Here is a 27,930-nt window from a genome sequence, read left to right on the forward strand (position 1 = left end):
GTCCCACGCGAGACTCTCAGAGCGCCAGATCGCCCCCAACGCCGACACCATCTTGTACCATTCAGAGCCGATTTGAAGCCGCAGCCGCCAGCAGTAGTTGCAATTCCTTCGGGGCACGCGTGCCAGTGGACAACGCTGACTCAAGGGCTATTTCTTGGAAGTTGGGATCAAATACATGCTCGCGTATAAGATCAGGGTGCTTTAGGGGCCCAACTGAAGAAACTCGGATGTCCTTTTTGCTTCTTTCATTGAGTCTTGCTATCCGGACGGATACTTGTAACTAACCGGGCGGATAACTACCTATATTAGGTCTAATAGTTGATCTTATCTCAATTCACTTTTACTATTTTTGTCGCTATTCCTATCCCTCTCTCTGTCCCTATTGTGATCGTCGTCGTCGTCGTCGTTATTGTCGTTGTTATCGATCATCCCTATCAATATACATCTACTACCCGCCCGGTTAGCCAGATCCGCCCGGATGGCGAAATTCCTTTCGTGAGCTTGAGAAACCTATAGCGACAAGAGCAAGATCTATGAAGTCCTATCAACAACATCTGAATGTCTGAAAACATAAAACTTCCGATGAGCCCGCGATCAAGGTCAAGACCCCTCAAGCTCTGAGACTCGCAACGTGAGTGTCACTGAGGCGGAGAGACTTCGGTACCTTGGAGACTTCACAAGGCTTACTAGGAAATCTATTAACGTAAGAGTTGTTTCCGGAAGCGTCATCGGTAGAGTCAACATGTAGATTGCGTGGAGCAACAACGACGGTGCCCTCTTCGTGAAGTTTGACGCTGCCTTTCCCGACGACATTCCCTTCTTACCTGACGTATATAACCCCACGACCGATATGCACTCTCAAAGCTTCATGGACTACGAAATATGTCAAGCTCGTTGAGTTGGGCCTGATCATCGCCCTCCTGGACAGCATGGACACGCACAATGTTAGCCATGGAAATGCCCCTGGTTACGGAACTTAGCATTTGAATTTGAGGTTCTCACTTCTTATTTCTCAATTAGGACCACCAGTCTCAGCGACAGCTGGCTCTACCTTCCAATCACATTGCTAAGGGCGTTTCTATCACTCATGTCCGCAGCAGAGGGAAATATATTGCCAGCAGAGGCTGGCTGGAACCGTCTACTTGCGGGGTCGTGCCGGGCCATATGCAAGATGGGGTATCACAACTTCTTTCTTCGTTCACTCTGACCCAATCATCCAAGGATCAACTTATCTTATTGGAAGCCTCGGCAAATTCATGTTTGCTCTGCCGTTCTTTTGTGTGGAATCAACGCAAAAATGTCTAATTAATTGCTTCAGATAATGCAGACTCTCTTTTCGCTGCGGAAAAGATCAGCTCGGCTCGGTGCTGTATGTCAGCCTTGGTATTGATCGGTGCATAAGTGGCACAATGTTCGATTGGATCGGATCTCAATAAGGCTTAAAAAGTGATCGTGCAGTTCGCGATCTGCTTTATACGACACCCTCGTACATGCATGAGATAATGAGATAAATTGTTATCTCCCAGGCATAATGTTGCTCATTCGTCGAAACTGCATGATTGATTTCTCTTAACCCTATGGTATTACGATACAAGTGTCTCGGAAACCCTACTCGCGTATGCATGCCAAATCATTACTTTCTCAATACCTACAGCCCGACCCCTACGATCTCAAGGCCATATTTCGCCACGTAGGAGATGGAAGTATTGCGGCGGGGATCTCACATACGCAAGATAAGGAACGGCTAATGGCACGCCAACTCAAGCTTTGCCGGAGCGTCAGTCTTGTGCCTATAGAAGTTTCAAATATCAATCCGATAGGCTGTCGTCGACTTCTGTCTACGCATTTTTCAAGTATGAAAGACCGTCTCTGGATACCACAAATACATATTCAGTATTCCGCGATATTCCATTGTCTACACTTAGACCTACTCGAACGCCATCGTCGAAAAAGAACGTAGCAATACTGCTATGGACTCTAATCAGAGTAAAGACTTAGAAAAGGCGGCAACGGGATCGCAGGGCGATGAAGCCAAACTCACCCTTTCGGCACACCTATGGCAGAGTCTAAAGTCAATAGTTACCAAGCCGACCCCTCCGAAGGCGAGAGCGGATGAAACCGAACTCAGATATCTGTTGAAAGAGAACCTCACCCTTTCAGCACACCTATGGCAGAGTCTAAAATCCATGATCACCAAGCCTGACCTGTCGAAAGCTCCCCAGAACAATGACCAGAAAAAGGATCAGATTGACGATCAGAATAATGATGATGTTTTGAAGACTTCGAAACATGGGTTCAACGCCGATACATGAAACGCATCCTCTACAGGGAGAACAAGCATTTCGTCTTAGACATCGTGGCTCTACAAAAGATGTGCCTACAATTTCGGTTGAAGCGCATCTCGAAATACGCTTTCAACATTATCACATCAACACCCGAGGGCACAGAACCGCTCTGTAAGATGCTAGATGAAGAGCTCCGAAATTACAGTGAGGTCACATTAGCGCCCTAGAATATCGACTTAAGCTGACCAATACGAAACAGCGGCTGCCCTGCAAGACATGAATTACATGGACAGATTCGGATTGAAAGAGAATGTCGACGATCCTTTCATAATCACAACGGAAAAAACGTCGCAGCAAGCCCTTCTCAGAGACGTCTGGAAGGAGAAGAAGCTCAGTAAACCTGACAAAGATGAACCCAAACCCTTCTCAGAAAACCCCCAAACCCCCAACAAAGTCAAACAGGACTTATGGCAATTGCCAGAGTACCCACAACACTCGGTGCCAAAGCCCCTCGATCGCAGCAAACAATTCGATATCTCGCAGGACCCGATTCACAGGTTCCGAGAGGAGGCGCGCCAAAAACATCTGGAGATATTTATATGGGCTTTTGTTGGGAATCTGTCTCTCATTGGGCCAATGATACTCATGGTGCTGAAGCCCGGCCTTATCACTTCACTTGTAACCACATCGGTCCGCGTCACGATCTTCGCGGCGGTAGCAACAAGTTTCCAGGACAAGATAGGCGATGCCATATTAGCTACAGCTGCTTATGCTGCAGTGCTAGTAGTGTTTGTAGGTACTATTGGAGGAGGCTCTAGCGTTTGAGGGCCTGATATGTTGCCAATTCTTCTTTCCGAGTCTGGGAATGTCTGTTTTGAGTTCGATATTTTATGTCTGTGGTCCAGAATTGCTCTAGGTTAGCTCTCGTAAATGTGTGAAACCATATAGCATAACCGCCACACCTTTCCAAGATCTCATCACTCTGAACACTCTTCAGAGCAATATCAACATAAGTGAGCGAGACCCTCATCAGAGTGAAATATTCAAACGCAACGCCTCTTGAGTCTGCCTCTCATGATGATTCAACTTTCACACAAACGACTGAGGGAGGGTTAACATCTGATGACCCATTATTCCGCTCTGAACCACACTGCCTGGTGGGGTCCGACAAGAGCAAACATGTGTACTGCCGTTCACTGACCGAGACTACCGATAACATCCACCTGCTTTTGAGGTCTATGGATGTCCTAAAATCAGAAGCTGGGTGAGGTTAACGCCATGATTTCATACCCAACGTACTTACTTGGCTCACCCCACCCCTGCCTGGATGGATGTGAGAGCAGCCACGGCAGGAACGAGAAAACGTTTAGAAATGTAGGCTAGACTCGCTCTTCACTGCATTCTGAAGCCACACTAAGGGCAGAGTCTCGGAAGAAAAGGGGGACCTCTTCGTTTGGGAGTTATTGTTATTCTCCCACACACAGTCCCTCAACAGAGCCACAAAAATGAAGATCAAAACATTTTTAACATACAACACCGGGTATTCGCTGGTCGTCACCGACCCAACTACTGATCCAGCCCTCACTGGCTTATCTATGGGAGAGCGGACGGGATCCCGAGTTTTCCAGTGGGTATGGTCGTATGTGGTGGTGACCGAAACGCAAGGCGACTATCACGGCATCACCCACCACAACGCTAATGAGATCAGCAACCAGACAGAATGGTCCTATGGCGACACTGACGAGACGAAGTGAACACGAAGTCACAGAATTAAAATCTAACTAAACATAGAGAAGCTTGCGTGAAAGCAAAATGATCTAGTCATTCTGATAGAAGCTGTTGCTAGGAGTGGTAGGAGGAGTTAAACATAGGTGAGGCCAGCTGTAGACAGCAACACCAAAAGTACGACTTTAAGTGATAGTTAAGGCTCTTAGATGTCGTTTAAATTGCATAAATACACTGTCAAAGGGCTGTCCTTGGCGCACGGCAGAAACTAAATAGACCGCTTGATGGCTGTGTTTAACTTAACGACACAACGGCTGCTCTATCCAGCTAACTGTTTGTCTATAAGCGCCCCTCTAGATATCCAGGAGACTTGACTTACCTCTTGCCTGATTTCGCCGTCATTCCGTGGCGGCAAGGCATCCATCTCTCTGGAATGATGCGTACGAGGATCACTGCAACGACTACGAATGGCTTCGATCTTTTCATATGAGTGGCGACTAGCAATCCATGGCAAGATTAGGGACACATATTTTGAATGAGAATTGTAATCATTGCGATTGATTGCTTACTCGCTCGTACTAACCGCTGATGGTTGCTCTTATACACTATTTTAACTAGCAAGCGCTGCCCTCGCGGCATTTCTTTTCCAGTCTTGCTGTCGGCATTTCCGGCATCGTTGTTGATCATATCTATGTCATCCTTGGCCTCATTGGCATCGTCGCCCTCACTTGTGTCGTCCTCCTAGTCGACGTCGGTTTCAAAACCATACCTGGGTCGCCGCCCGTCTTCGTTATCGGCCCGTTGCCCTTTAGACTCGAATGTGCTCCCGGGTTGCCCTCCCTAGTCGGTCTCGTATTCCCAGTCGGCGTCGTCCTTAAATCCAACCCTATTGCCGAATCCACTCCCTCCGTTCGTATCGTCTTAGGCGCTCTCCTGATAGGGCTTCTCGTCTTTTACGATACAAAACACCCCAGCATGCGGTTGCTTCACTCGAAGTACAGATCCGTAGTAGAAGAGACACGCTTGGTAGTTCTCGAAATCGCCTTTCGCGAGAGCAGCGCTGCTGTCTTGGATATCCTAATGGCAGACGTTTAGAAACCAACTCAACTCGAGCTTGATGGCCAAAAAGTCCATAGACGGATCCGGTTGTCGAATTTCAACATGAACTTCTTCAGCGGGTGCCTCCAAGTACAAATAGGACTCAAAGTGCCAGATACGATCACTATCCTCGTCACGAACTTGGCGGTAACCTGAGGCAGGGCCAATGATTTTGATAGACAAATTCCGGAAGTCTCCGAACCCTTCTTCAAAGACCACTGAGAATCGCCGTTTTCCATGGGGGCAGACATCAGGGGCGATCTGGATATTGTGCGGGGAGCGGGTGAACGGTGGTAAAAGAGAGTGAGGAGGTCTCGGAGCGATTCCTGCCGGCCGGAATATTCTGTCACCATTTTGACAGAGCGGGATACCGATAGAGTCATTGCCATTGAAGGCATCGACCGCACAGTTGATTAGCGCACATAGGTGATTTGAGAGCCTGGCTCCGAGATTTTGATGGGTGCTGCTGGAAGAGCGTGCGTTGGAGAGTTTTCTGCATTAACCCTCCATGGACATGCGGAATTTGTTTTTTAAAACAGACGAGTTTGCATTCGGCGAAGTCGTCCGGCGATTCTGCCCACAAGCCTCCCGTGTTCGATTCTGGCGACCTCCCGAGGCCCCAGGCAAAGATTGACTGGTCATTTGGATTCCTGTCGACGACGCTCTGCTGCAACCTCATGAAGGCGTTGCAGTCGGGGTATATGACCGGAATACTCACATCGAGTATTCCCAATAGCGAGTATGCCTTATCTTCGGGGTAGCGCGTCGTTCGTCCAGCTGCCCAGCTCATTTTTTGAGCAACTGTGTAATCAGAGTGTGTCTGGGGCCATGAATATGACAACGCATTGAGTGGAAGTCGTACGCTGTTCGCCATGCTATTTGAAAAGTCGTCAATCGGGATAATCTCACGGCTCAGCGTTGTCTTCTTTGCGATCTCTCCAATAAGTGACCGTTCCTTGGAGTAGACTTTGATGCGTGTGGACGCCAGCAGATCTTGAAGTAACCAGCTTTCATTGAAACACGGATGGTCAGATGGGCCATCCTTCACATCTGAAGTGCCCAGCCACAGGCAGCAGAACTCGGCTCCCTGGTAGTACTTGAACATGGACTCAACAGAACGGCTGACCTCGTCCTGGGTCTCGCCCATGCAATATGAGTCAAGCCAAACGTAACGGACGCCATGCTTTTTTGCCACGTTTGTTATGAACTCGAGTCTCGAATCATCGGTGCCATCTTTGTAGCTGTGAGAGAGAGTTGTGTATTCCGGCGGGTCCTCGTTAAAGGTATGACAAGTATTGGTATCAATATTCCAGACTGTGATCGGAACGGCGGAACCAAAGTGTGGATAAGTTGGCGGAGACGACGCGTGCAATTTTAGCGGGGGCGAATCGGGAGCAGAGGCGGAAGAGGACGGTAACGGGGACGATGGCAACAGCGACGACGACGAGGAAGCCATGATGAGGTAACGAAGAAGATATAGCCAGGACGGATTGAGCCTGGTGGGAAGTAGCGGGAGTAAAGTTGAAAACTGTTGGCTGAGTGACTGTATGTTGAGCGATTGTGGTGATGATGCAACGATTGCAATACTGTGGTTGACGTCCGCGGTGGATGTCAATGGTGATGTTAGATGCTTGGGTGACGTTGCGGAAATGTGCGAGAATGTTTGATAAATAAGCGGTTGCTCCTGACCCATGACAGTCGCTGTTGCCTACAACTAAAGCTGGCAAGTCGAGAAGCAGCTGTCTTCGTTCCTTCTGATCAAGCGTTGAGGCCCAAAGTTGGAAGGTGGGCGCTGAGCTCCTCCGACTTACACCGTCAGTCAACGACGTGGCAACGGCAGCTACAACCCACGCACGAGAACATCAACGAAGGTGCAAGTAAACAGACATCAGGAAAAAACCAAGGAATTAACAGCGCTGCGTAGATACTCGTAACAGTGTATTATGCTCCCACGACGCCATTGCTATGTCCGCAAAGCCCTCAAACTCCCAAGATGCCCAACCCAAAAGCCATTCCTCGTCTTGTTGACCATGGCATGATCTCGTGAGCACCAGCCGGCGAGCCGGACTGGCTGAAATGTAATTATCCATAAAACATGCGTAACAATGCAGAGTCCTCTCTTGCTCTGGGCGTACCAGAACTTCTGTCTTTCAGTGACGTCTTTTCTTTGATTCGTCAATCTCCTCTCCCATGTCCATGGGGTTGGTCGGGTCAATGTAAGCCGACAGTCTGGTGTCGCCCCAGCGAGCTCCGACAGTAACCCAAACACCCTTGATAGGGGTGTTGCCCATGACCGTCTCGCGGTGGCCGCCCCAGCGCAGACGGTGCTCGCGGTCCATGGCGCTGTTGCCCAAGCCACCGTTGGTCGTCCACTCCTTGACGGCGTTCTTGATGAACTCAATCTTCCGACGGAAGTCGTTGGCGGCCGGAATTCCCTGGAGTTCAACCGGGATTTCAGGTCGGCGGCGGGAGGTGGTGGTAGGGCGAGTAGCCCGACTTGACGAGGGCTTCGTCTGGAAATTGAGCAGCGTTTGCAGAGGATATGACAGCATAGCCCTTTCGTCAAGCGCGGCAGCTCCCAAACTGCCAGTGGTTGCCAGGTTATGGGCCGCATCCATAGGGAGATGCCAGAAGTGGCACCATGTTCCAGCAGCGTTGAGAACAATCTTGGTATGATCAGGGAAGTTGAACTGCAATTTTGTTAGTGTAGTCAGGTCATTGGAACACGGAAAAGCTAACCTGAAGATGCCCGTCGCCAAAGACCCAGCAACCAACATCACCAAAGCGTTGGTAGAAGGTCACCAAGTCCGACGGCTGAGAGTTGTTGACAGTGAGCTCGGACGAGCGAATAGGTGTCTCCTCGGCGGGGACTGCCTCATCTCTGCCGTAAGCAATCATGTAGTTTGCAAACTTCTTCCACAGGATGACTCTCTCCCTCTTGCGGTGCTCGTAAACATCCCTTCCGGGGTTCAGCTTGCCAGGGGTACCGTCCTCATAAACCGGTACGCGGAACTGCTTCGAGGAAACCGAAACTCGAGCCAAGCCCGTTTCGCCGTTGTTCTCGTAGAAGTGTATGTCCTGTCCAGGCGGCAGAGGCTGATGTCTCTCAGGGTATGTCTCGTCATGCCGTCGCTCGATATGCCTCTCGGCATCACGCACGAGCATACACGCCGAGGGAAGTGTGAGGGTCTTGCTGCTCTCAGTAGTGGGGATATCACGCAGGATGCAGCCAACACCACCATCGTTCAGGATGTAGCCAAGGCCAAACTTGTTCGTGTAATCTACCCACTTCACAACAACGTTGGGGTGAGGAGGGGTGACGTCCTTGGACGAGATTATGGCCATCGTGCGAGCGTTCAGGGCACGCTCCAATTCACCCTGAAGTCGACGAAGACGCTCCAACACAACATCCGGTTTTGAGCTAGCCACCGGCTCTGGGCGTTCTGACGGGCTGAAGAGCGAAGCCATTTCCGTCTTATCGGATGAGATCTTCAAGTTCTCCATCAGACCAGTCATTGTGACGGTGGGCTGGCTGGAGGACTGCGGCACCATAGCCTGACTAGGGAGGGCGCTTGCGGACTGGCTTGTCGGCAGCGGCGTTCGTCGACTGGCAGTCGCCTTTCTCAATGGCACTTCTGACATTTGGTTTGTTCTTTGAGGTTCCGGCGCGGATTGTTGTCTGACGGATCTCGGCCGCACAGGTTCAGCAGGTTGTGAAGACGCTTCTGGAGGAGGTCGTGATCTGGTGCTGCTAGCCATAGCCGGAGGTCGGTTTTGTGCTCTTTGCTGAGCAGCGAAGCTCTGGGGAGGCTGGCGCAGCAAGCCGGATGGCGCGGTCTGCGAAGCAGCCAGCTGCTGTTGTTCTCTCGTGTTTTCGGAGCGGGAAGATGACGAAGCAGCGAGTGCGCGTGCTTGACGCCTCTCGCTAGCCTGTCGCTTCTCGGCCAGCCAGTCATCGAACGGCCTGTAGACAACATCCTCACCAAGGGGAATCACTGGCGTCAAGCCAGACTTCTCCTCGGCCGCCATCTCTTTCCAGGTCTGAGTGTGAACCACCTGCACGGGTGTCCAAGGACCAACTCCACATTCTCTGCACATGTCCTCGTGGTTTCTTTGGGTGATTGCCTGCAGGTTGGAGCTCATGCGGGTCGCGTAGAATTCCGAGCCGTCGGGTGGCAGTGTCAGTAGTCTAGTGGTCATGTCCTCTTCCACAGGCATGTAGCCACAGGTGAAGAACGGGTGTTGAACAATGATGTCAGGGTCGGGTCTCATATCAGCGTCCTCGAGCATCGTAGCAACGCAGTCCTTGGCCTCTTGGCTGATGAACTTGGACGAAGTTTCTGGGTTCGGCCATTCGTAGTCGCGTTCTCTCGCGCGGCGGTAGATTTCCTCGGTGCTCGTGGACTGGAAAGGCGGCTTGGATGTCAACATGGCGAACCTGTCTCTGTCAGCACTTTTCCACCCAGATCGTCGTCGGCAAGACTAACATGATGATACCCAGACTCCAAATGTCAACCATGTGGTCATGTCCCTTCTTTCCCTTCTGGAGAATCTCGGGGGCAATGTAGTTGGGTGTGCCGCACAAAGTGGTCCTTCTTATGGTTTGCATGTCCCGGCCAGTAACCAGCAACGCAGCCAATCCAAAGTCTCCGACCTTGGCGTTCATTCTGTGGTCCAAGAAGATGTTTCCCATCTTCAAGTCGCGGTGAATGATTCCCTTCCCGTGCATGTACTTAATGGCGCCAGCGACTTGAACAGAGTAGAAACGGACTTCGGGCTCGGTCAGGCCCTTGCGCTTCTTGACCATGTCCATGAGAGAGCCATTGGTGCAGAGCTCGAGGACCAAGTACATGCAGTCGTGGAAAGAGAATGCCCTGAAGAATTGCACAATATTCTTCTGGTTCATCTTGGAGTGAATCTGAAGCTCGGTTTGGAACTGCGCAAGATGTTAGACCTCAAAATCAAATCATCGCGCGACGTGCTGCTGACCTTCTGCATCATCTTGGAGGGCATCTGGCTCCGGACAATCTTCAAGGCATACTTCTTGCGCTCCGGCATGAGATATCCCTGATAGCACACGGCGAAACCGCCCTTGCCGAGCATCCTGCCAACCTGGTAGACGGCGCCATTGGGACGGTCTGAGCTCGGAGGCTCGTCGACAGTGGCGGGGGGTTGCGGCGGCGGCTCCTTGTCCTTGGCCGCCTTGAGCTGGGCGACTGGCTTCGTCGTCTTCATTTCGATTGCCTTTGGCATACGTTGAGCGTTAGCGTCCCTAGGCGACAAGGCCTCCAAATCGACGCCCCCTTTTGCGACCAGTCTATGGGCCATGGCTGTGGCCGCGCGCGTCTCGTGTGTCGATGCGGTCTCGAGAGAGATGCGAGCTCTCGGGAGCAAGAGAGGTTGTTATGCGAGGATCAGGATTGTCCCTGGGTGGTGGAGAGGAGGGACCTGGGAATGGCACGATCGTCAGCACATTGGAGGAGGCGAGCGAAAACCGCGAGCTGGAAAAGTGCAAAGGAAGACGGATTGAAGTTGCGGAAAGCAAAGTGAAGTAAGTGTGTGTCCCAAGCACCTTCCACTGACCGCAACAAGTGCAGGAGCCGAAACAAAACGAAGGGCAGGTAGGTAGCAACGAAATGAAGGGGGGACGCAAAACACTTACAAGTTTCGCAGCAGCGAGTACATGTGCGAATGGGGGGGGGGAAATGCTGAACAAACAGTTCCCGGCAGTCAAAGACCAAAACGAAGCAATAGAAATGCCGAATGAAGGCAGACCGGCGTAGCAACTCACACACGGATCAGAGGTGTCGGGATGATGCGCCGTTGAGACGAACGGTAAACTTTTGGGTGTGGAGTGAAAGGACCGGGTTCAGTTGTTGGTGTGTTACTGTCGCTGTTGACCTTCTTCTCGCGTACCGTTGCCCTGGAAACTGCAAGCTTGGAGCGCTAATGTCTGCTCTGGGAGCCACTCAAAGTGCCCGCTGCTGCCCCACAACCGCCTGTTTTCGTCCTTAGGTAAGCAGACAGGGAACTCCTTCCGCATTCAGCAACAAATGCTCCCCAGCGTGACTCGGCTTCGAAGTGCATTCAGTGAGCAACACGGCCATTAGGTCTCTTCTGCAAAATAGGAAGGCCGGCGACTAAGTAGATGGGATCAATGCTAAGGTCTGGTGAACTTTGGACAGTTTCATCGGCGAAACTTGGCCAAAGGCTCCGGACCCCTACCTTACCGACAGCTTCCAAATTCCAAGGTCTCACTCCGGCTACCTAGCCGGGGGTGCCCGTACTCGAATCGGCTCCGAAGGGTTAAATAAAGCGGAACATCAAATGAGCGGGTTCCGAATATTTCCCCCACGGAAGGCTCCAGCTCCCGCAGCGACGTCAGCTGCCTACTTAACAATCCCGAAGACCCCGATTTCCTTGACTCTGTACATATTTGCAACTACGAAACCTCAATTGCCTTGCCTGTGAGGTCTACCAACGCTCGCGACTCAATTGACGAGAAAACGCTCCGGCCAAGCCCGGACCAAGACATAGTCGTAGCACGGAGCTCTCGGAGCTCGCTACTCCAACCAACGAACCCCTCCCCTCCGATCGGCGCGTGAGAACCACCCCACCATGGTGCCACTGCCTCTCTTCAAGATTGCTGCCCTCTTCGTGAGGCATGTGTCCAAGTACGGCGCGGTAAGTCCAACCTTCTCTTCCGTCATCTTAGTTCCTTAGTGTGACTAACACCATCCGTCCACAGAACCGCATCAAGGCACAAGCCCACGACCACCCCAAGTTCCGCGCCTTTGCCGCCCGCTATGGCCAGTCGATACACCAGCTCAACATGCGCCTCTCCGTCGCGCTCCTCCGTAACGTCGAGGCCGAGATGAGAGCCAAGGAAAAAGCCGAAGCGCCCACCGTCAAGACGAAAGAGCAGGTCGAGAAGGAGGAAGAAGCCAAGGCGAAACAGGCGAAGCTCGAGGCCGGACACCCAGACTCCGCCGCCAGGCGCAAGTCCTCTTCTTCGTCCAGCGGAGGGGCAGAAAAGAAACCGACGAGCGTGTGGCGCCGCAAGTTCAGGCCGCTCCCCGAGGCCAAGGCCGTCGACCTCTTCGCGGACGTGATTGGCGATGCGTTCATCCTGGGCGTGGCAAGTGCCATCATCATCTACGAGTACTGGAAGGCGTCGCAGAAGCCGGATCACAACGCGGAACGGATCAAGATGCTGGACGCCAAGCTGGAAGAGCTCACGCGCCGCGAGGAGGAGCTGGCGCGCTCTGAAGAGGAGCGGCAGCAACGATACGAGGCGTTGGAGAATGCGCTGCGGGAGCTGAGGGACCCCAAAACGAAGAAACCTCTGTTGCCGACTTTGCAGTCACCACCGACGCCGACAGCAGCGTGAGGGATGAGATGAGACAACGGGCAATGCTGAAAGAGGCGGCGAAGGCGGTTGATTATACGATACACCATGATACCATTGAGCGGGCTTTTACTGTACTTGTACGGTGTTGTATAGACTTTGGGTGGCATATTTAGACGGAACCTCAACTCTTGGAAAAGGAACCTGAAGGCAAGCGCGGGCAGGGAGCTCTTGCTGTTTCCATCAATTATAATCACCTCATAGAAAGATACCAATCACAATTCAAAAAGGCAACTGCCACTTCTACTCTAAGCTTGGACTTCACATCATCTTGACACTCACTTAGCCGGGGCAATCGTTGAGCTCGACCAGCCATGTGGTGTTCCAATCTTCGAAGCCGCTCTGAATGGGCACCAGCCGTCCGCGCTCTTTCTGACAATGCCCTTCGCCTCAAGGGTAAGGTACTTTTCGACCATGGCAGACGGAAGCTAATACCTCAACAGAGGCCAGCGTCAAATCGCACGACATCATCCTCCCTATCCCGGAGCAACGCCGTTCTCTCCGTCTCGTGCTCCTCTCACCAGCAGATCTCGATGGCCAGACTACAGAGCAGCGCGTCGAACGCCTCGCCAATCTCAAAGGCGGCAGCAACGCAGCCGTCATCTTCCTCGTGGACCCGCTGGGACAGAAGAAGGACCCAATGGAGGCGTTCATGAAGCTTCAAATCCAGTAAGCCATATCACACACACACCCCGTCACAGTCACAATCATCAGCACCGCAATCACATCACAGCAGCGTGCAGCAAACATCAACTAACACCGCCGAATAGGATGCTAGACAAGCACGACATACCTCTCATCCCCCTGGCCTCCGCCTCCGACCTACCCAGCACCCTCGCCGCGCTCCGTTCTTCCGCACAACAACCCCCTCCCCAGCCGCAGCAGTCCCCAATCTTCCTCCTCCAGCACATGACCGCCGGCCGTCCCCTGACAGAGCACGCCGCCAACCTCCTCAGCGAACTCGGGCGCTCCCCAGTCGAAGTAGCCGCCCTCGCCGCCACCCCCCACGGGCGCGCGCGGATCCTCGATCTGCTGGGCGAAGCAGACGGCAAGCGGGTTCTCGACTTCGTCAAGATCGAGACCAACGCGCATTGAACGGAACCATCTCGCCGGGATCGTGGGCAGGGGAGAGTGGGAAAGTGGGAAAGGGGGAGGCTTCGCGCAGGAAGGAAATGCCAACTCGCTGGGTGGATGTGACGCTGGGTATTCGGATGGCATCTGTCTGCGCCGCTGTCTGACGAGAATCTCCAGATCCTGGGGCGTTCACTGGCATGACGATAAGGGGGCTCGATGGCAGGAACGGGGAGGCTATGTTCCGTGTTGCTCACCAGGGGGTTGAAAATTCGAGACTTGAGACGAGAGAGGGGGAGGGGGATCTCAACCCGCTTAGATGGTGGGGTTTGAAGGCTTTGACAGCCAGACAAGCCACCTCCGCCAACATAACCATTGAGCAGGGTCACAACCAAAAATCAGTAGAACCAAAAAAGAGGCGTGCCCGTCACAACTACTAGTCGTTCGTGCCTCAGAAGACTAGTTGACACCCGCGGAAAAAGTTGTTTGGAACTACTGCCAGATTTCACCTGTCGCGTCTCATAACGTCAGATGAAAGCCCGGGATCAATGCTCAGATGGGCGGTCGCGAGTCTCTTGACAGTTCTGAACCGGACCCAAAGCCGTGCGTGGTGTCGCAACTGGTGTGGGTGTCCAACGACAACATAAGGCACTTGCCGTCGGGGCGTGCAAAGAGCCGTCACAACCTCGTCCTTCCTTCGTCCAAGCCCAGCTTCTTCTCCTCACATCTCGGCTGTGCCCAAGAGCCGTGCTGATCAATCCCACCCTTCACCCTTCGCACCTCACCCCTCCCCTCCCCCGCGGCTTGCTATTCCCACCATGAATCTACTATTATTCGTCACTGACGACGACTGCAGATCAGAACAGACAGTAACGAGATTGAGGTGCAGCAGTGCGTGTTTGATCCCCCAAACGTTTAAAGTAGCCTGCAGAGAGTCAAAGTGCCAATCAAGCAGCGTCTTAATCGACAGTCGAGTCTTGGCTATCTCTCGGGAGAGTCTCAAGTTCACGATTCGCGAGGTTTGGTCGCCAGTCTCATCCGACTCGTGATCTACGTCAGATTTATGGTTGTTTTTCGGTTCTTCTGGCCCGACTTTTTTCGCTTCGCCTCTCGCCTTCTCCGTGGATCTCGCGAGGTGGCCGTGGAAAAGCTCTAGAATGTCTTCCTCGCTGGCTGTTCCCTTCTCTGCGTTGTGAGTTTTGTTGCAGATAGACGCCTCCAAGTGGGGATGGCCTTGGTTCCCGGTTGACTGGGTTGGGTTCACCACGGAGGGGACAGGGGTTGTGCGGCAATAGCAAGACAGAGAAAAACGACTGACACGAGCAACTGGCAGATGCACGTTGGTGACCTCAACGCGGCACTTGGGAGCCGTGACCCGAGTCGTGCCGCAGAGGCCACATCCAACACATGCAAGAGTCTTTGGTGAGTGACCAGACACAGTCTTGCAAGTGGGGACCCTGAAGTTCATTCAGACCAAGGGTGAGGGGCTGGACGATCCCATATTGTTGCCGTATTGTAGCCGTATTACACCCATATTACGTGATAGTCGTTGTGATATGGTCAAGAAAGCTTGCCTATGGATGAGAAGGCGCTTGGTCCAGGTCGGATTCCGGATGGTATGCTTATCTGACAAACCAAACCTTCAGACGTATGATGGCCCCCAAAGTTTGGTGATATGAGCGCTGTTATGGAAATAGACTGTGTTTCTTGAATCGATAGTCTTGGTGGGGGGAAAGACGACAGTAAGAGGGCAAGCGACCGAGGTTTTTGCCATCCACGTGCAAGCGATGGAACTTGCGATGTCGGTGAGCAATTCGGCCCATTGGATCCGGGCGCGCGGGGATATGGCGTTGCATGGCATGAGAAGATCTCGCAGCTCACTGCAAGTCGGGCCACTCGCAACGGCCACGGCGCTGGGATGGGGCTATTTCTGGCGTGGAGCTCATGTGCCGAGAGTGATGGGTTGTGATTCCAGAAGGAATTGACCGCCTCGCGAGACCGAGCCGTCCATTGTCCAGCCTCCGTCGTTGAAAGCCTGCGTGAATAGATTGCTGTGATATCTGCCCGGCGGTTGCAGTAGCACAAGTGACGACAAACCCCTCCGGGCAAATGCGCCGGCTGAGATGGTTGGCCAGACCCCCGGAGAGTGTGGGCCGCAACCAGGTGGACTGCTGAGAGGGGAGCCAATGGCGAAGAGCCGTGAACCGCCCGCGCAAATAAAGTTGACCACACGCACTCTCAGGGCTCCCAGCGGCGATGTTCCCCCTCGTCTTTTTTTATTTTTAGGCCCATCCTGCAGCGTACCAATGCAGACGGCGGATGTGCTGCAGTGTCGTTGATTCGGCAGGCGAGCATATTGCCAAATTCAACAAGAGTCAAATATGGCCTGGAAACCCGCCACTTGTCTGCCGAGGAGATCCAGATCTGAGCAGTTTTATTGCGGTCCATCCTTTCTGCGTGATCTTGGCCCGAGGGACTATCGATTTTTTGCGTCGCAACCCAACCCCGCCGTGACAGCGTTGAATCAGACAAGCAGCGACGTGGTTGCTGGTGGTACGCATTGCGTGTATTGTATCCATAAACCACCGTGGTCGACTCGAGTGCGGCAACTGCGCAAGAAGTGCATCCCCGGAGACGCAAGGTGATACAAGGATGCATGCCCGCGCTAGAGTCGTTGACACAGAGAGCCTCTCTAGTCCAAACCTGGCGGCGAGAGGCTGATACTGCGGGTGGTCAAGGTGATGGACAAGACGGCGGCTGCAACATGGGCAAATCCTCCCGCCTTCAACTAAGGAAAGGTAGCTTCAGCCTGGAACGATCGATCAGAGCTGTCAGCAGTGACATCCGGGCGCCTGCCGCAGAAAGCTGACGGTGGTTGACGCCAAAAAAAAAAAAAAAAAAATATCAGCGACGCTTTGAAAACAACGGCTTTACATCCCAAATGGACCGTCTGAAAAGCAGCCATCGGAGGAATGGACCTCGACGAGTTGTTCACGTCGCGGACAGGGTGGGTGTGTCGGTGTGACCGCCAGACCGGACCAGACCAGAGTCGAGGACGATTGGTAGCGGAAGCAAAGCCGCCCCCTTTCGCCCCCATCTTGACGCTGATGATTAAGGTTCTGTCGACATGGGCTGCTTGGCAGATTCGATGGGCAATGTCACTGTCCCCTCGGCGGTCTGTTCGCGGACTGAAGTGCAGCGTTCATCCCCCATCGTCTGTTCGTCGGTCCGAGTCGAGAGTTGTGAGGAAAGCAGGGGCCTCGTTGCGTAACGTCGACGAAGTTGGGGGAGGGCAGGCGTTCATGCATCTGAAAGGTTTGCTTTGCTGAATAAGAGAGCGTAGACACCACCGTTTTGCTCGGTTGTCATCCGCGGCGTCAGCTGTCCATGGTGAGGCTTCATTAGGTTCGCGGCGAGGCTACCGAGGATGACAGTCAACTGACAGTCACTCACTTCGACCTCAGCATTCTGAGAGGTTATTGAAGCTGTTCCTTCTTTGATATCGACTCATGTGTCTCCACCTGCACTCACGACTGCCGTGGTTGTCGTCACTCTTGTCACTGACAAACTTGAGATGGCGTCCGCTGTGGGTCTCGAGATACAGAGCGTTCCCGCTCAAGAACAGCGGAACAGGGGAAAAAAGAAAGGAAAAATTCATCCATGTCCAATAAGTCCCATGTGGTATGCCCAGCTTGTGAGCCAAATGGGGTCTGAATGGGACTCTCTTGGGGCAACGGAGGACAGGGGTCGTCCTCGGTAGCGGTCAACAGAACGACAACAGCGACAGGGTTGGGCTCGGACGAGACAGCGCCTGCGACCGGGCGGCGGACAGCCCGTCCCATCTTCTCAAACCACATGTGCCTCAGCACAGCCATTCTGGAACTTGCGTCTGTCTGAGGCGGTTTTGATCAGCCGTCTCAGGGCTTGGTTGAGGATCAGATGGCATGAACACTCTGGATTTTTTGCTGGAGGCTCAATGGGATTGCATCTTGTCTGAAGTTCGGGGTCTTTGGGCTGTGTCGGATCTTTTCTCGCAATTGGGTGCGTGTGAGTGGGTGGTGCACGATCTCCGTTACGCTTTCCACGCCATCTGGAAGATCGATTGAGTTCGTGCGACAGGTGAGGTGTGTAGGAGGAGCGGGGAGAGCACAGCACCAGCACAGCACAGCACAGCTCAGCACCGCAGCGAGAAGGGACGGGTGGGAGCCTGCCACTGGCAATTGCGCGGTGGTTGGGCTGTGTGACAGCGCAGCGCAATATCTACTGCAGCTGTACTTTTCTTAGACGACGATGTCTAATTCTGTATTTGCACCTACACTACCAGGGACGGGCAATGGCGGGAAATGTTTCTTTCGACCATTTGTTTTCCGTCCCCGAGTTGCCTATCGTAGATTTCTCTCCACGTTCATTTGCTGAAATGGCCGGGCTAGATAGATTAAATCGACCGTTGGTCAATTTAGATTGTCGATTTCTCCTCCAAAAGTGGGCTGGGAAACGCACCAAGGCGACAATTAGCACTCTACCCAGTAAGCAATTACTGGAGGGCTGGTCTTTCCAGGGCATCTCAGCGCTGCTATGAGTGCGCTGGGGATAAGGTAGTTGCTGGGGCTGGGCTGGCGGGCTTCGTCTGTCTTGGGCATTGGACCGTGTGGTGTCGTGGAAGCGAGGACAACGACAGCCAGCAGAAACCTGGGACGACACCTCCAGGTCAGCGCAGATACATGTCATCCCACCACATTGTTGCAGTGTTCGGAAGTATCCCGCTAGGATGCGATGATCTGACGGCAGACCAGACGGCCCCAGTCTCACCCCTGGTCCCTTGGCTGCAGGGGCACCTCCCAGATGCCCCACCCTTCGCCTGCCAAAGGTGAAGCGGCAAGGGGTCTTATTGGCCCGAGCTCGTTCTCTAACCGCCCACGACTTGGTAGTGCAAGACCAATCACCGTGGTGCGTTAAACTCTTGCCCGTTCTCTCTCACCTCTCTGGGCGATTCTCTACCAATTCGAACCGTTGCTCGCCTCCACGCTTGCTCAACTCATATTGCTTGCAGCAGGAAACAATGCATTGCTTCCTTCCCTCCTCGGGCTACCTCCACGTCTACGTACCTTACTTACTATGCAAGACTCGTTCCTGTCCCTATCCCGGCTACCCTTGCATCCGTACCCGCCGGCCTACATCCCTCACCCACGTCCGCTCACTGCTTATTGCTCACAGCGAGGTTACGAAGCCAAGATGCCCACGCAACATGCGCTCTCTACCTAGCTATCTCTTGTAATTCCCTCTACCGCCATGTATTTCCCCATCGTGCAGCAGTCAAGTGACGGCTGCAACCCCATCACACCCCGGGCCCTGGCTCTTCTAGTGCGCTGTCCACGCGTGTGTGACCACCTTCAACTGGCTATCGACTGAGATCATGGGCGGTCTCGGCCGTGGCTGGGTCCTGCTTGTGGCGGGTAATGCTACAGTCTGCGCTGCTCGACGGACGTATGATGCCGCTCTGCGCGCCGCTTTCTGCACTCTGCACTTCTTTCTTGCATCCATTCCCGCCCCAGATCAAGAACCATGAACGCTTAACCCTGGTCTCCCCAAAGCCGGCGTTTCTTAAAACTCGTCTGCCTCCAGCTCTCGCGTGTGCACCCTTTCCGTCGTTTCCTGTCTACCACCTTTTCCTCCTTCCCTCGTCCGCCTCCTTGCTTCACCAGTGTCCCTGACAACCGTACTGTCTGATCTTCAAACAAACTTCATGCGACGGGGGCGATAGAGCACGGATCCCTGACGAACATCACGTCCTACCTTACTGCGACTCCACCACAACGCCTCATCATCCTGACCTCTGCCTCACACACTTACCCCGTAACTGTCTTCACACAACGGCTTCCCGGCACTAGGAGGGAGAATATTCCCACACAGAGCCTCACAGGAACACCACACGCCGTTGCGATCATCCTCACCAAGACCCTCACCATTGCTCCACCACAACCACAACACCGCAGACCAACTTGGGCTTGAACCACCGACCACCCCCTGGCTCCGCCTCTTATCGTCTGCCTGCCTGGGCTATAGCAGACCAACAACAACCCCCAACACCCTCGCGCAACCAGAAACGTCTCAATGCCGCTCGGATGCCCGCTGTCATCATAGATCAGATTGCTCGAACGTGGATCTCTAGAGAACTCGCCTCAGTATCGAGCCAGAAACACCCGATAGTAGTGATACCCTCCCCAGCCAGCTAGCCCGGGGCCACATCCTGATACAAGCCTCAACCAGCCTTCTGCGCGGCTCGGTGTCTTGCCCTCTGGGCTGGGCAAGCCCACACTTCCCTCGACACCTCCTCTCCACCCATCACCACCCACTTCACCCCCCCAGACCCCTGGTCTGTTGGCACTTCCACTCCAGGACGTCTCATCCCATCCCGACTCTTCTCGTCTCAATATAGATCTGTCTGCCCTCCCCGCCTTGGGATCGGTTGACACTTTTTAGTCCTTCTCTCTCGCACCTTCTCTTCTTTTGCCTCGCCAGCGTAGCCTGTCGATAGCCTTCTTTTAATATCGACATACTTCTGTTCGACGCCTTCACTTCTTCCTTCAACCCGCAGGTCCGGTACCTTTCCTTTCCTTTCGCCGTTGCACGGTTCTCTTCGACTGAGTCGCCTTTTTTGCACCAACCCGATTTTATTACGCAAGAGAGGACTCCGATCTCGACGACCGTTTCCCTCGTTCCCTTCATTCGCTGGTTTACGGGTTTTTGGGGAGCAAGAGGTTCAAACGACAATCACGATCACACGAGGTCATCGAAGGGTTTCAGCGCAACAGGCAGAGAAGGATATCACTAAGACGTTTCTATACGACACCGCAACTGAGCAATCAGAAAGAGAGAGGAAAAGAAGGGTTCAAAGACATCAAGAAAGTCAACATCAGTATTTCGTAATCGAGAAAGATGGGTCGTCTTATCAAGAACCACTGGGCTCGCCTCATCGTCATGAGCGCTGCAGTTTGTAAGTTCAGACTGACACCAACGGGCCCAAGCCCACGCCATCGCGCTAATTGCTAACTCTATTTGACAGACCAGTTTGGAGCCGCTCTCGAGGGTTTCTTCTGGCCCAAGATCTTTTGGGACTTTTTGACCAAGACCCTGGATCCGGCCGTCAAGCCTATACCGGTACTGCAGATTATCAATCTGATCATGTCGGTGTTCATGGTGGCCCTCGAATGGCCCATGCCTCTCATCGCCGGCAGCGCGATCCACCGCAGTCTGGAGTTCCGCCTCATCATGCTTCCTCTCACGACCCTCGCCGCCGCCCTCATCTACCAAGGCACCAACGCTGCCCTTTACTACCTCATCGCTCTTGTCGTCTACTTCTGGGCCTACAGCGAAGGAGAGATCATCTGCGCTAAGCCCTGGACACTCCCCCAAAGAGGCGCTCGCGGCAAGGTCTAAACTCAAATCTCGCCTTCTACGCTCATCACCCGGTGTGCACAACCCGTCTCGACTTCACGGGCTTACAACCTGACCAAGAGACAACCCGTGTGCAACACTCAACTTTACGACGAGCTATACCAACCTCCACCCGCAAACTCGGACGAACCTACGAAACCCTAATCGTTCTTTCTCTGAGCAATGATTCCAACCGAATTTCTTATACATGTTTTTAACGATACGATTTCAATCGAATATCACGGCATCTAGCATCGGCGTTTTTCCTCCTCAATCCGACAAGGAAAAAATCGAGTTTTCTTCTTTCCAATTGTCCATCAAAAACTCAACAAAAAACCAACACGGCTAAAAAAACGGACCTCTCGAAAGACAAAAGAAAGATTTCCTTTTCGGGTCAATTTTCTCTCTGCAAGTCATCTCTAAGCGTCGGGCGAATCACTTTCTTCTGGTGTGTGTGGGTGGTCGAAGAGGAGGAAAGGTGGACAGGGGGGCAGGGTCAACCATGTTGGTATTCGTTCGTCCTGTTTCGCAAGAGCGGGGACCTTCACGAGCCTCATGGGCTGACGTCGGTGGCCACGGAGACAGGAGGCATCCTTGGCGGTTGTATCATCCCGAAGCCCGGCTCAACACCATCTTGGGTTGTGGGGCTCGGATGGATGGGATGGATGGTGGGAGGAAGGAAGGAAGAAGAAGAAGAGTGTGCCTCTTCTACCATGTAAGGGAAGGGGGGAAAGAAGCCATCGCTGCCAAAAGAGAACGTGGCCTTGGATACCATAGCGAATAGCCATACCAATGCTACAACCTAATGTCAAGAAGACCAGAACTTGCCAAAGCAACTTACACGATCCATCCGTCGGCCCATTGTGAATGACCAACCCAGCCCATCCATGCCCTGCTCTGCTCCCTCTGCCCTCCCCCCATCCCTTTCAGTTGCCGCTTGGGGAAAACTTGCTCAAACTTCACGGTAAAGACGGCAAACAAGCTTAACACACGCTGACATGTTCACCCCTACTTTCTTCCCATCCTTCCAGAAGAAGACAAAAAAAACAAAAAAAACCTTACATCATTTGACAAGACCCTGAGTAAGTATCCAGTCAGCCCTCCTCCCGAAAGGAGAAGCCTACCAAAAAGCGACAACCTCACGTCAAATTCTCGTATTCGACCTAGGCCATGTCGCTTTAGAGGCTCGGGTCCCAGCGGAGAAAATTTAAACAAGAGATGCGGCTACAATCTTGCAATTTGCGTAGGGCAGTGCAAATTGCAAATGTGGATTCGCCCATCGCATCCCTTCACATATAGCCCGGGGGTGTGGCGGAGGTGAAGCGGTTTTGCCCAACGGCCAATTGCCCCCAAAACGGGACGATAGCACCGCTTCTATTATCATCACAGCCGTGCCTGTCTATGGGCGCAAGGAACAAGCAAGTCACGGAGAGGAGAGAGAGAGAGTATTGGCGAGATTTCTTGAGACGACAGCGACGAAAAAGAGAGAGCAGGGGCCGTCGCGAGGTCTCCACGCTCACAACACCCGCCCGAAACACTGTCGAAACGGGCGCACATCACGAGCAGCGGGTGTTGGACGGTGGACAGTGACTGACACCCCACCACACCGATTTTTTTTTCCTCTTCTTTTGACAGGACACACCACCTCTCTCGCGTGTTTTGCATGCGCCCCGAGAAATCGTCTGGTTTTTGGTTCCTGCAGTAGGTAGCTAGATGGTGTTGCGCGTGGGTTTGGGGTTAACAGGTCTTTATATAGCCCAGGTGCCCCGGGCGGTTGGTTTCGTTGCTTCGTGATGACCAAGCGGTTGGAAAGCGGGGCTTTGTATGTGGTTGCTGCCATGAGTTCAGGTACGCTGTCCGGGCGAAGTCGATTGTGCGAAGTTGTCCATTCTGCTCTAACGAACTGTCAATTGATGTGAAAAGCATAAGTGAAGAAAACATCGTCTTGATGCGGAGGAAGTTGGAACAGGCCTGACGACTCTGAAGTGAGGAATGACAGTTGCTGCCAATGCTCGCCCGGGCCATTATCGATAGCGGCGGCAAGTATTGTGCATACTTGGCGGGATCTTGGTGTTTGACAATCACACGACGGCAAGATGCCAAGTAAGGAACGAAAATGAATTGGGATGTCATGCGCTCATGATTAACTATCTTATCACTAAGGTAGAAATCCATGCAATCGACCCGTGGCTTAACACTGGCGTCGATGTGAGCCATTGGCGAGCTCGGGGGGATTGTTTAAGGTTATTTAGCAAGGTAGCATTCCACTTTCATAGTAGCCCACCTGCAAAAACCTTCCCCGCCATTGCAATGGTCATATGCCACGATTCATTATGTCTGTTCCCATCCTGATGTCGAATATCCTTCGTCCCAGCGCAATTCCTTCGCTGACCACTTCTGCACAACATCATCGCTCAAAATTCAACGCTTTGATCCATTACGCCTGGATAATCTTTGCGTATGTCTCGATCCGTGGGGGCGTCTTGAGACTACCTTCCGGTTGCGAGACAGTCCATGCCGACTCCAGCCGGTGCATGGTCTTGCCAGAGAAGCCTCCTAGTGGGCAACCATGCCGCCCTGGGAGTCGTTCTTGGGACCTTGACGGTCGGGGAACTGTCGAGGGTTCGTCAGTATGATTGACCAATTCTGAATCGACGTGAAACTTACCTCAACGTTCTGTGTGTCACCCTTCTCCAAGATCTGCTTGATGACATCCTCATCGACGTGGGTGCCGAACTCGTTCTCCAATGAAGCCTTGGAGGCGGCATCGTAAGTGCCCTGTGCGCCCTGCCTATTTGGGTTGTTAGCCGCCGCGCGCACCATTGAGGCTGATGTGGTGGTGACGAAGGGGTGAGGGGTAGGTCTCCAAGTCGGTCGGCGGGTAGAGTGCAGCCTTTGGCCAACCACCGAGGACCCAAGCCGCCATTATGAGATTGATGCGTATCGCCAGCCGCCAGTGTCTTCAGACGGTCGAAAGGGTAAAGAAATGATAGGCCGACAGAGTTGATGATGTGTGCAGACGGTGGTAGACTTACTTGTGCGTGACGAAGATCTTGAATGAGGAGACGAAGTGAGCCAAGGGAACGGACTTATCGCCCTTCCACTTCTTGTACAGCTCGGGGTCCTCGACGAAGATGAGGAAGTCGTCGTTGGCGCCCTTGTAGTGGACCTTGGTCTGCTGAGCCTCGCCGCGAACCATTTTGACTGTGGTGTGGGTGTTGTAGGTGGTAGGTAGGTGTGGTGATGGTGTGTGATACTGAGCTCCAATGGAGGTCTTTCGCTGGTGTTTGATTGTGTGTGTGTGAAGACGAGGATCGTCGGGTATCTTGATATTGTTGAGGTGATGGTGATTGATCTGTGGAATGAACGTAGAAGGGAGCTTCTTGAAAGGCTTTTTAAACCGTAGGCTAGGGAGGGGAGCTTCCTCAGCTAAGGCAGGAGAGGGCAGGAGCTGTACAGCTTGTGATTAGAAAGCTACGTCATAGGTGCGGGAACACGCGACTGCCTTTCATCACTGCCCCGCCATTCGAGCTTGCCCAGGGAGGGAGCGGGGCACCAGTGCCTCCGTGCTCCTTCCAGGTACGTCGCCATTAGGTACCGGGAACACTGAGCGTTCCTGCATTACACCACTCTAGTACGTCACTGCTAATTCTCTGACCAAGATTTAGGCCAAAGGGGTTTTCACACGTTGCGCCTGGAATGATCCAGATGGAAAAGGAACATCGGGGCAGGTCCAGCCTCCTTGGAATTCCCGCACTTTCGTGTCGCGGGGTACCTTGACGCAAGTCACCCGAGCCTCGCTGACCAGCAATCACCACAGCAGCATGCCATTGTGGGGCTCAAGAGCTGGAGCTGAACCTGGTGGAAGCTTCCCAAAACCTGGAGAGGTCGGACATCCGTTTACCTTCCACCAGAGGCAATCAAAGATCAAGCCACATTGCAAACCCTCACGATGGCCTCACTGACATCACACGCGACACGTACGTCGAAGGCCCCAGCTTTCATGCAATGAAGGGGTATCATTATGCTCTCGTCTGCTCGACGACCAAAACAGCCTAATGCTGCGTAAACTAAGAATAGCTGGGGACAGGTCACCTCTGGCCGACTGCCTCGGGTACCGTAGATTACCCAACGAGGGGTCAAATAACGAATGTGATATCTTCATGCTCCCATCCAACCCAATCTATCAACCGTAGTGATGAACATTCGTTAGTCATAGCTTCCTGCTTATCGGAAGAAGCTTCGGATGCCCTGCACCCAGTCCTCCTTGTTCAATGTTCCAACTCTTCCCCATCGTAGCGACGGCTTGTGGGACAGCCTGGGTATCTTTTGTGCTCGAGCTTGGTTAACCGCGTCCAGTGGGCGAGGAGACCTCTTGGACGGCATTGGGCTTCGACGAGCTCGAGGGATGTTATTGCCCGACGCCGTACGCAGAACAATCGGCCTAGAATGTAGAGCGTTTCCTGCCACTCCTTTGTCACATTCTAGCCGCAGCCGCTCAATTGGATCGGCGTGCACGTCAAGCTTGACCGGGCCCAACATTGGCGTCGTGGGAGCGCTGACCGTGCTTTTGAATTCGACATCGTCGTCAATCTTCGGAAGCCGGGCAGTTGTTGTTTCACTCGCTTCGTCATCGGAAACGTGCTTAGCGTCGAAAGGCTCAGCCTTGGTAAGCTTGGTGGAAGGTCCGTGATGTGCGTCCTCCTGTTTCTCGCCCGAGTCATCCTCCGACATGAACTTGCCTATGCTAGCCACGCTGTTTGACCTCTTCGCGAAGGAGCTGGCGATGCTCGCCACACTCAATTTCCGCATCACAGTGCTGGCGGAGCTCCGGACAAGATGCTCGCTGCGGGACCTGCTATTCATGCTAGGGAACGGCAGCACTTCGCGACTCCAAATGTCAGACATCAAAGCCTCTAGTCGTGCTCTTTCGCCGCGTGGAGGAGCAATGACGGGTATGCGCGGGTTTGCTGTTGTGAGCAACGACTGCGAGCGATTGATTGATGAGCTCGAAGTTCCCTCCGAGCCATCCCGCATAACGCTGGTATTCTTAAGAATGACCTGGCACAAGGGCGACTTCGGGCCCACGGTGGTGGCACGATGGATCGATATTCGACGAGCAACAGTGCCTTGATCGTGGTCAGCAACAATCGATACTCTGGCAGTCGTAACAACTAACCTGGTTTTCTAAACACCGTGCCCAGGCTTCGGATGGGGAGAGCAATAGAGCTGTACAAGTTGGGATCGACCTGCTCCTCATTTCTCTTGTTGGGAATCGACAACCTGCGGCGCCATTCCTCCTGCTCGCGCGGCGTGCATGCAGTCATGAGTATTTCATACAGTTGGGAGTCGCATTCGAATACAAGTTTCCACGAGAACGGAGCCGTATGACACTGTAGACCTGCACTTGTGTTAGTATAACGGGCCAGAGCAGACAGTGAGCTGTGCACCTACCCCGACCGTTGTCCGTTTCTTCAATCTTGATACCGTTCAAGTTGACACATGCTTGGATCGTATAAATCTGGTCGACCTTGCTGGCCGAAGCTAGACACAGGATATTGTGGTAGAGAAGGCAAATCATGTACTGCCCCTTGGCACCCTCCTTGGTTTGCCAGCATATATGCAGCACGCCGCAAAGCTCGACATGGCCAAATGATCGGATCCGATTCTTTGATGCAGCATCTAGCTTTTGTTCGGGGAAGGCCAGCCGATCTTGGAGAATCCACGTCTTTTCCAGGGTAGACTTCATCCGAGTATCGTTGGTTGCCCGGTTGATCTCCGCCGTCGCCTCTCGCAACCGGAGAAGCGCACTCTCCACCTCCATGTGGGAGTTGGGGCAGTCTGCGACGGGCGTGTATTTCAGGAGCTCGGCAAACAAAAGCGGATACTTGCAGATGCGCTGAATCGGCTGGTTACGTGTCAGTTTGTGGTCGCACACATCCAAGACTCTTGGTGTTTACCTTCACGAGGAGGTCTCCAATAGTCAATGACTTCTTTGATTGATCGGCATGGGAGTTTGCAGAACCTAATGAAGAAGCCAGCGCCTCGATACCCCTCTGGTAAGTATCCCATTGGGGCATGGTGCGGTGGGCTGAGGCGACATCCTTGATCATCAGCTCATACTTGGCTCCGTATTCCTCATAAACGAAGAACCGGTTCATCTCGTGTTTGTTAGCCACTTTGCAGTAACCTAAATCAGTTGAGAGCCTACCTTTCTGCTAAAGACTTTGGCGACGGCGCCCGCTGTCTGTGCTTCTGACATCATCCCAGGAACATCTTGCAGCCAGCTTATGGCCCTGTCGTCTTCTGGCACAGAATCGAGACTTCTTAACCGTTGGTGGCCACGAGTAGGGACTTTGCTAGTTGTAGCAGGGACATCTGCTTGCGAATACTCGGAGTCTGGGACAACTCTGTGCAGTTCCCCCAAGAGCTCTTCGTGCAGTTCAACAATGTCGGTAAGATTTCGATTGATCGAAGACCTCAAACCCATTGGCAATGTCGGGAGAGACGCAAGAATCGTAATGTATACCTGCGATGTTTAGCTCCGTAGGTCACCGTGCTTGGCTGGAGACATACATTCATGAGGAAGCGAATATCCCCAATGTAGCCTTCCTCGGTCTGAATGAGCTCCTCCAAGATGCGCCGGCGTTGTAAAGCACGCTCCGTTGCCATCGGGTCAGCCCTTACAGGCCACTCAACATGGCAACTGTCCTCTGAGCACCTTGTTGCGGTGAAGGACGCTCTACTGCTGCGATCGGTTCTGGACTGGGCAAAGGAACGGCGGGCGTATCCCCGAGGACGGGACATAACGCTGCCGCTCGCAAGACTGACACTAGCACTTCTCACTGCCGCAACAAAACCGAAAGATGAGCCTGATGATGACCTCCTGTGTCGAGTCCTCCGAGAGAG

General features: G+C 53.2%; 7 protein-coding genes across 7 annotated transcripts; 4 read left to right on the top strand and 3 right to left on the bottom strand.

Moving 5' to 3' along the window:
• Nucleotides 1-2,371: 2,371 nt before the first annotated feature.
• CGGC5_v001066 (uncharacterized protein) lies at nucleotides 2,372-3,110 on the top strand (the record flags this gene model as incomplete). Its single annotated transcript, XM_032029923.1, has 2 exons — nucleotides 2,372-2,489; nucleotides 2,545-3,110. The coding sequence occupies 2 exons, from the start codon at nucleotides 2,372-2,374 to the stop codon at nucleotides 3,108-3,110; spliced, it is 684 nt and encodes a 227-aa protein (XP_031890403.1).
• Nucleotides 3,111-7,258: 4,148 nt separating this feature from the next.
• On the bottom strand, nucleotides 7,259-10,436 carry plo1 (Serine/threonine-protein kinase plo1; the record flags this gene model as incomplete). Its single annotated transcript, XM_032029926.1, has 4 exons — nucleotides 7,259-7,798; nucleotides 7,848-9,546; nucleotides 9,596-10,044; nucleotides 10,098-10,436. The coding sequence occupies 4 exons, from the start codon at nucleotides 10,434-10,436 to the stop codon at nucleotides 7,259-7,261; spliced, it is 3,027 nt and encodes a 1,008-aa protein (XP_031890599.1).
• A 1,290-nt stretch (nucleotides 10,437-11,726) lies between these two features.
• On the top strand, nucleotides 11,727-12,498 carry CGGC5_v001068 (uncharacterized protein; the record flags this gene model as incomplete). Its single annotated transcript, XM_032029927.1, has 2 exons — nucleotides 11,727-11,792; nucleotides 11,857-12,498. 2 exons carry the CDS (start codon nucleotides 11,727-11,729, stop codon nucleotides 12,496-12,498), a joined length of 708 nt encoding a protein of 235 aa, XP_031890600.1.
• A 332-nt stretch (nucleotides 12,499-12,830) lies between these two features.
• CGGC5_v001069 (uncharacterized protein) lies at nucleotides 12,831-13,611 on the top strand (the record flags this gene model as incomplete). Its single annotated transcript, XM_032029928.1, has 3 exons — nucleotides 12,831-12,912; nucleotides 12,960-13,185; nucleotides 13,287-13,611. 3 exons carry the CDS (start codon nucleotides 12,831-12,833, stop codon nucleotides 13,609-13,611), a joined length of 633 nt encoding a protein of 210 aa, XP_031890597.1.
• A 6,912-nt stretch (nucleotides 13,612-20,523) lies between these two features.
• On the top strand, nucleotides 20,524-21,024 carry CGGC5_v001070 (uncharacterized protein; the record flags this gene model as incomplete). Its single annotated transcript, XM_032029929.1, has 2 exons — nucleotides 20,524-20,581; nucleotides 20,651-21,024. The coding sequence occupies 2 exons, from the start codon at nucleotides 20,524-20,526 to the stop codon at nucleotides 21,022-21,024; spliced, it is 432 nt and encodes a 143-aa protein (XP_031890598.1).
• Nucleotides 21,025-23,577: 2,553 nt separating this feature from the next.
• CGGC5_v001071 (SDO1-like protein) lies at nucleotides 23,578-24,220 on the bottom strand (the record flags this gene model as incomplete). Its single annotated transcript, XM_032029930.1, has 3 exons — nucleotides 23,578-23,634; nucleotides 23,689-23,812; nucleotides 24,057-24,220. The coding sequence occupies 3 exons, from the start codon at nucleotides 24,218-24,220 to the stop codon at nucleotides 23,578-23,580; spliced, it is 345 nt and encodes a 114-aa protein (XP_031890595.1).
• A 1,028-nt stretch (nucleotides 24,221-25,248) lies between these two features.
• Nucleotides 25,249-27,693, bottom strand: Prex1 (Phosphatidylinositol 3,4,5-trisphosphate-dependent Rac exchanger 1 protein; the record flags this gene model as incomplete). Its single annotated transcript, XM_032029931.2, has 6 exons — nucleotides 25,249-26,150; nucleotides 26,201-26,422; nucleotides 26,476-26,929; nucleotides 26,982-27,182; nucleotides 27,233-27,550; nucleotides 27,598-27,693. The coding sequence occupies 6 exons, from the start codon at nucleotides 27,691-27,693 to the stop codon at nucleotides 25,249-25,251; spliced, it is 2,193 nt and encodes a 730-aa protein (XP_031890596.2).
• Between the last annotated feature and the right edge of the window lie 237 nt (nucleotides 27,694-27,930).

The sequence above is a fragment of the Colletotrichum fructicola genome (assembly GCF_000319635.2).
Source record: "Colletotrichum fructicola Nara gc5 chromosome Unknown KSG_Nara_v1_contig01, whole genome shotgun sequence".
NCBI lineage: Eukaryota > Fungi > Ascomycota > Sordariomycetes > Glomerellales > Glomerellaceae > Colletotrichum > Colletotrichum fructicola.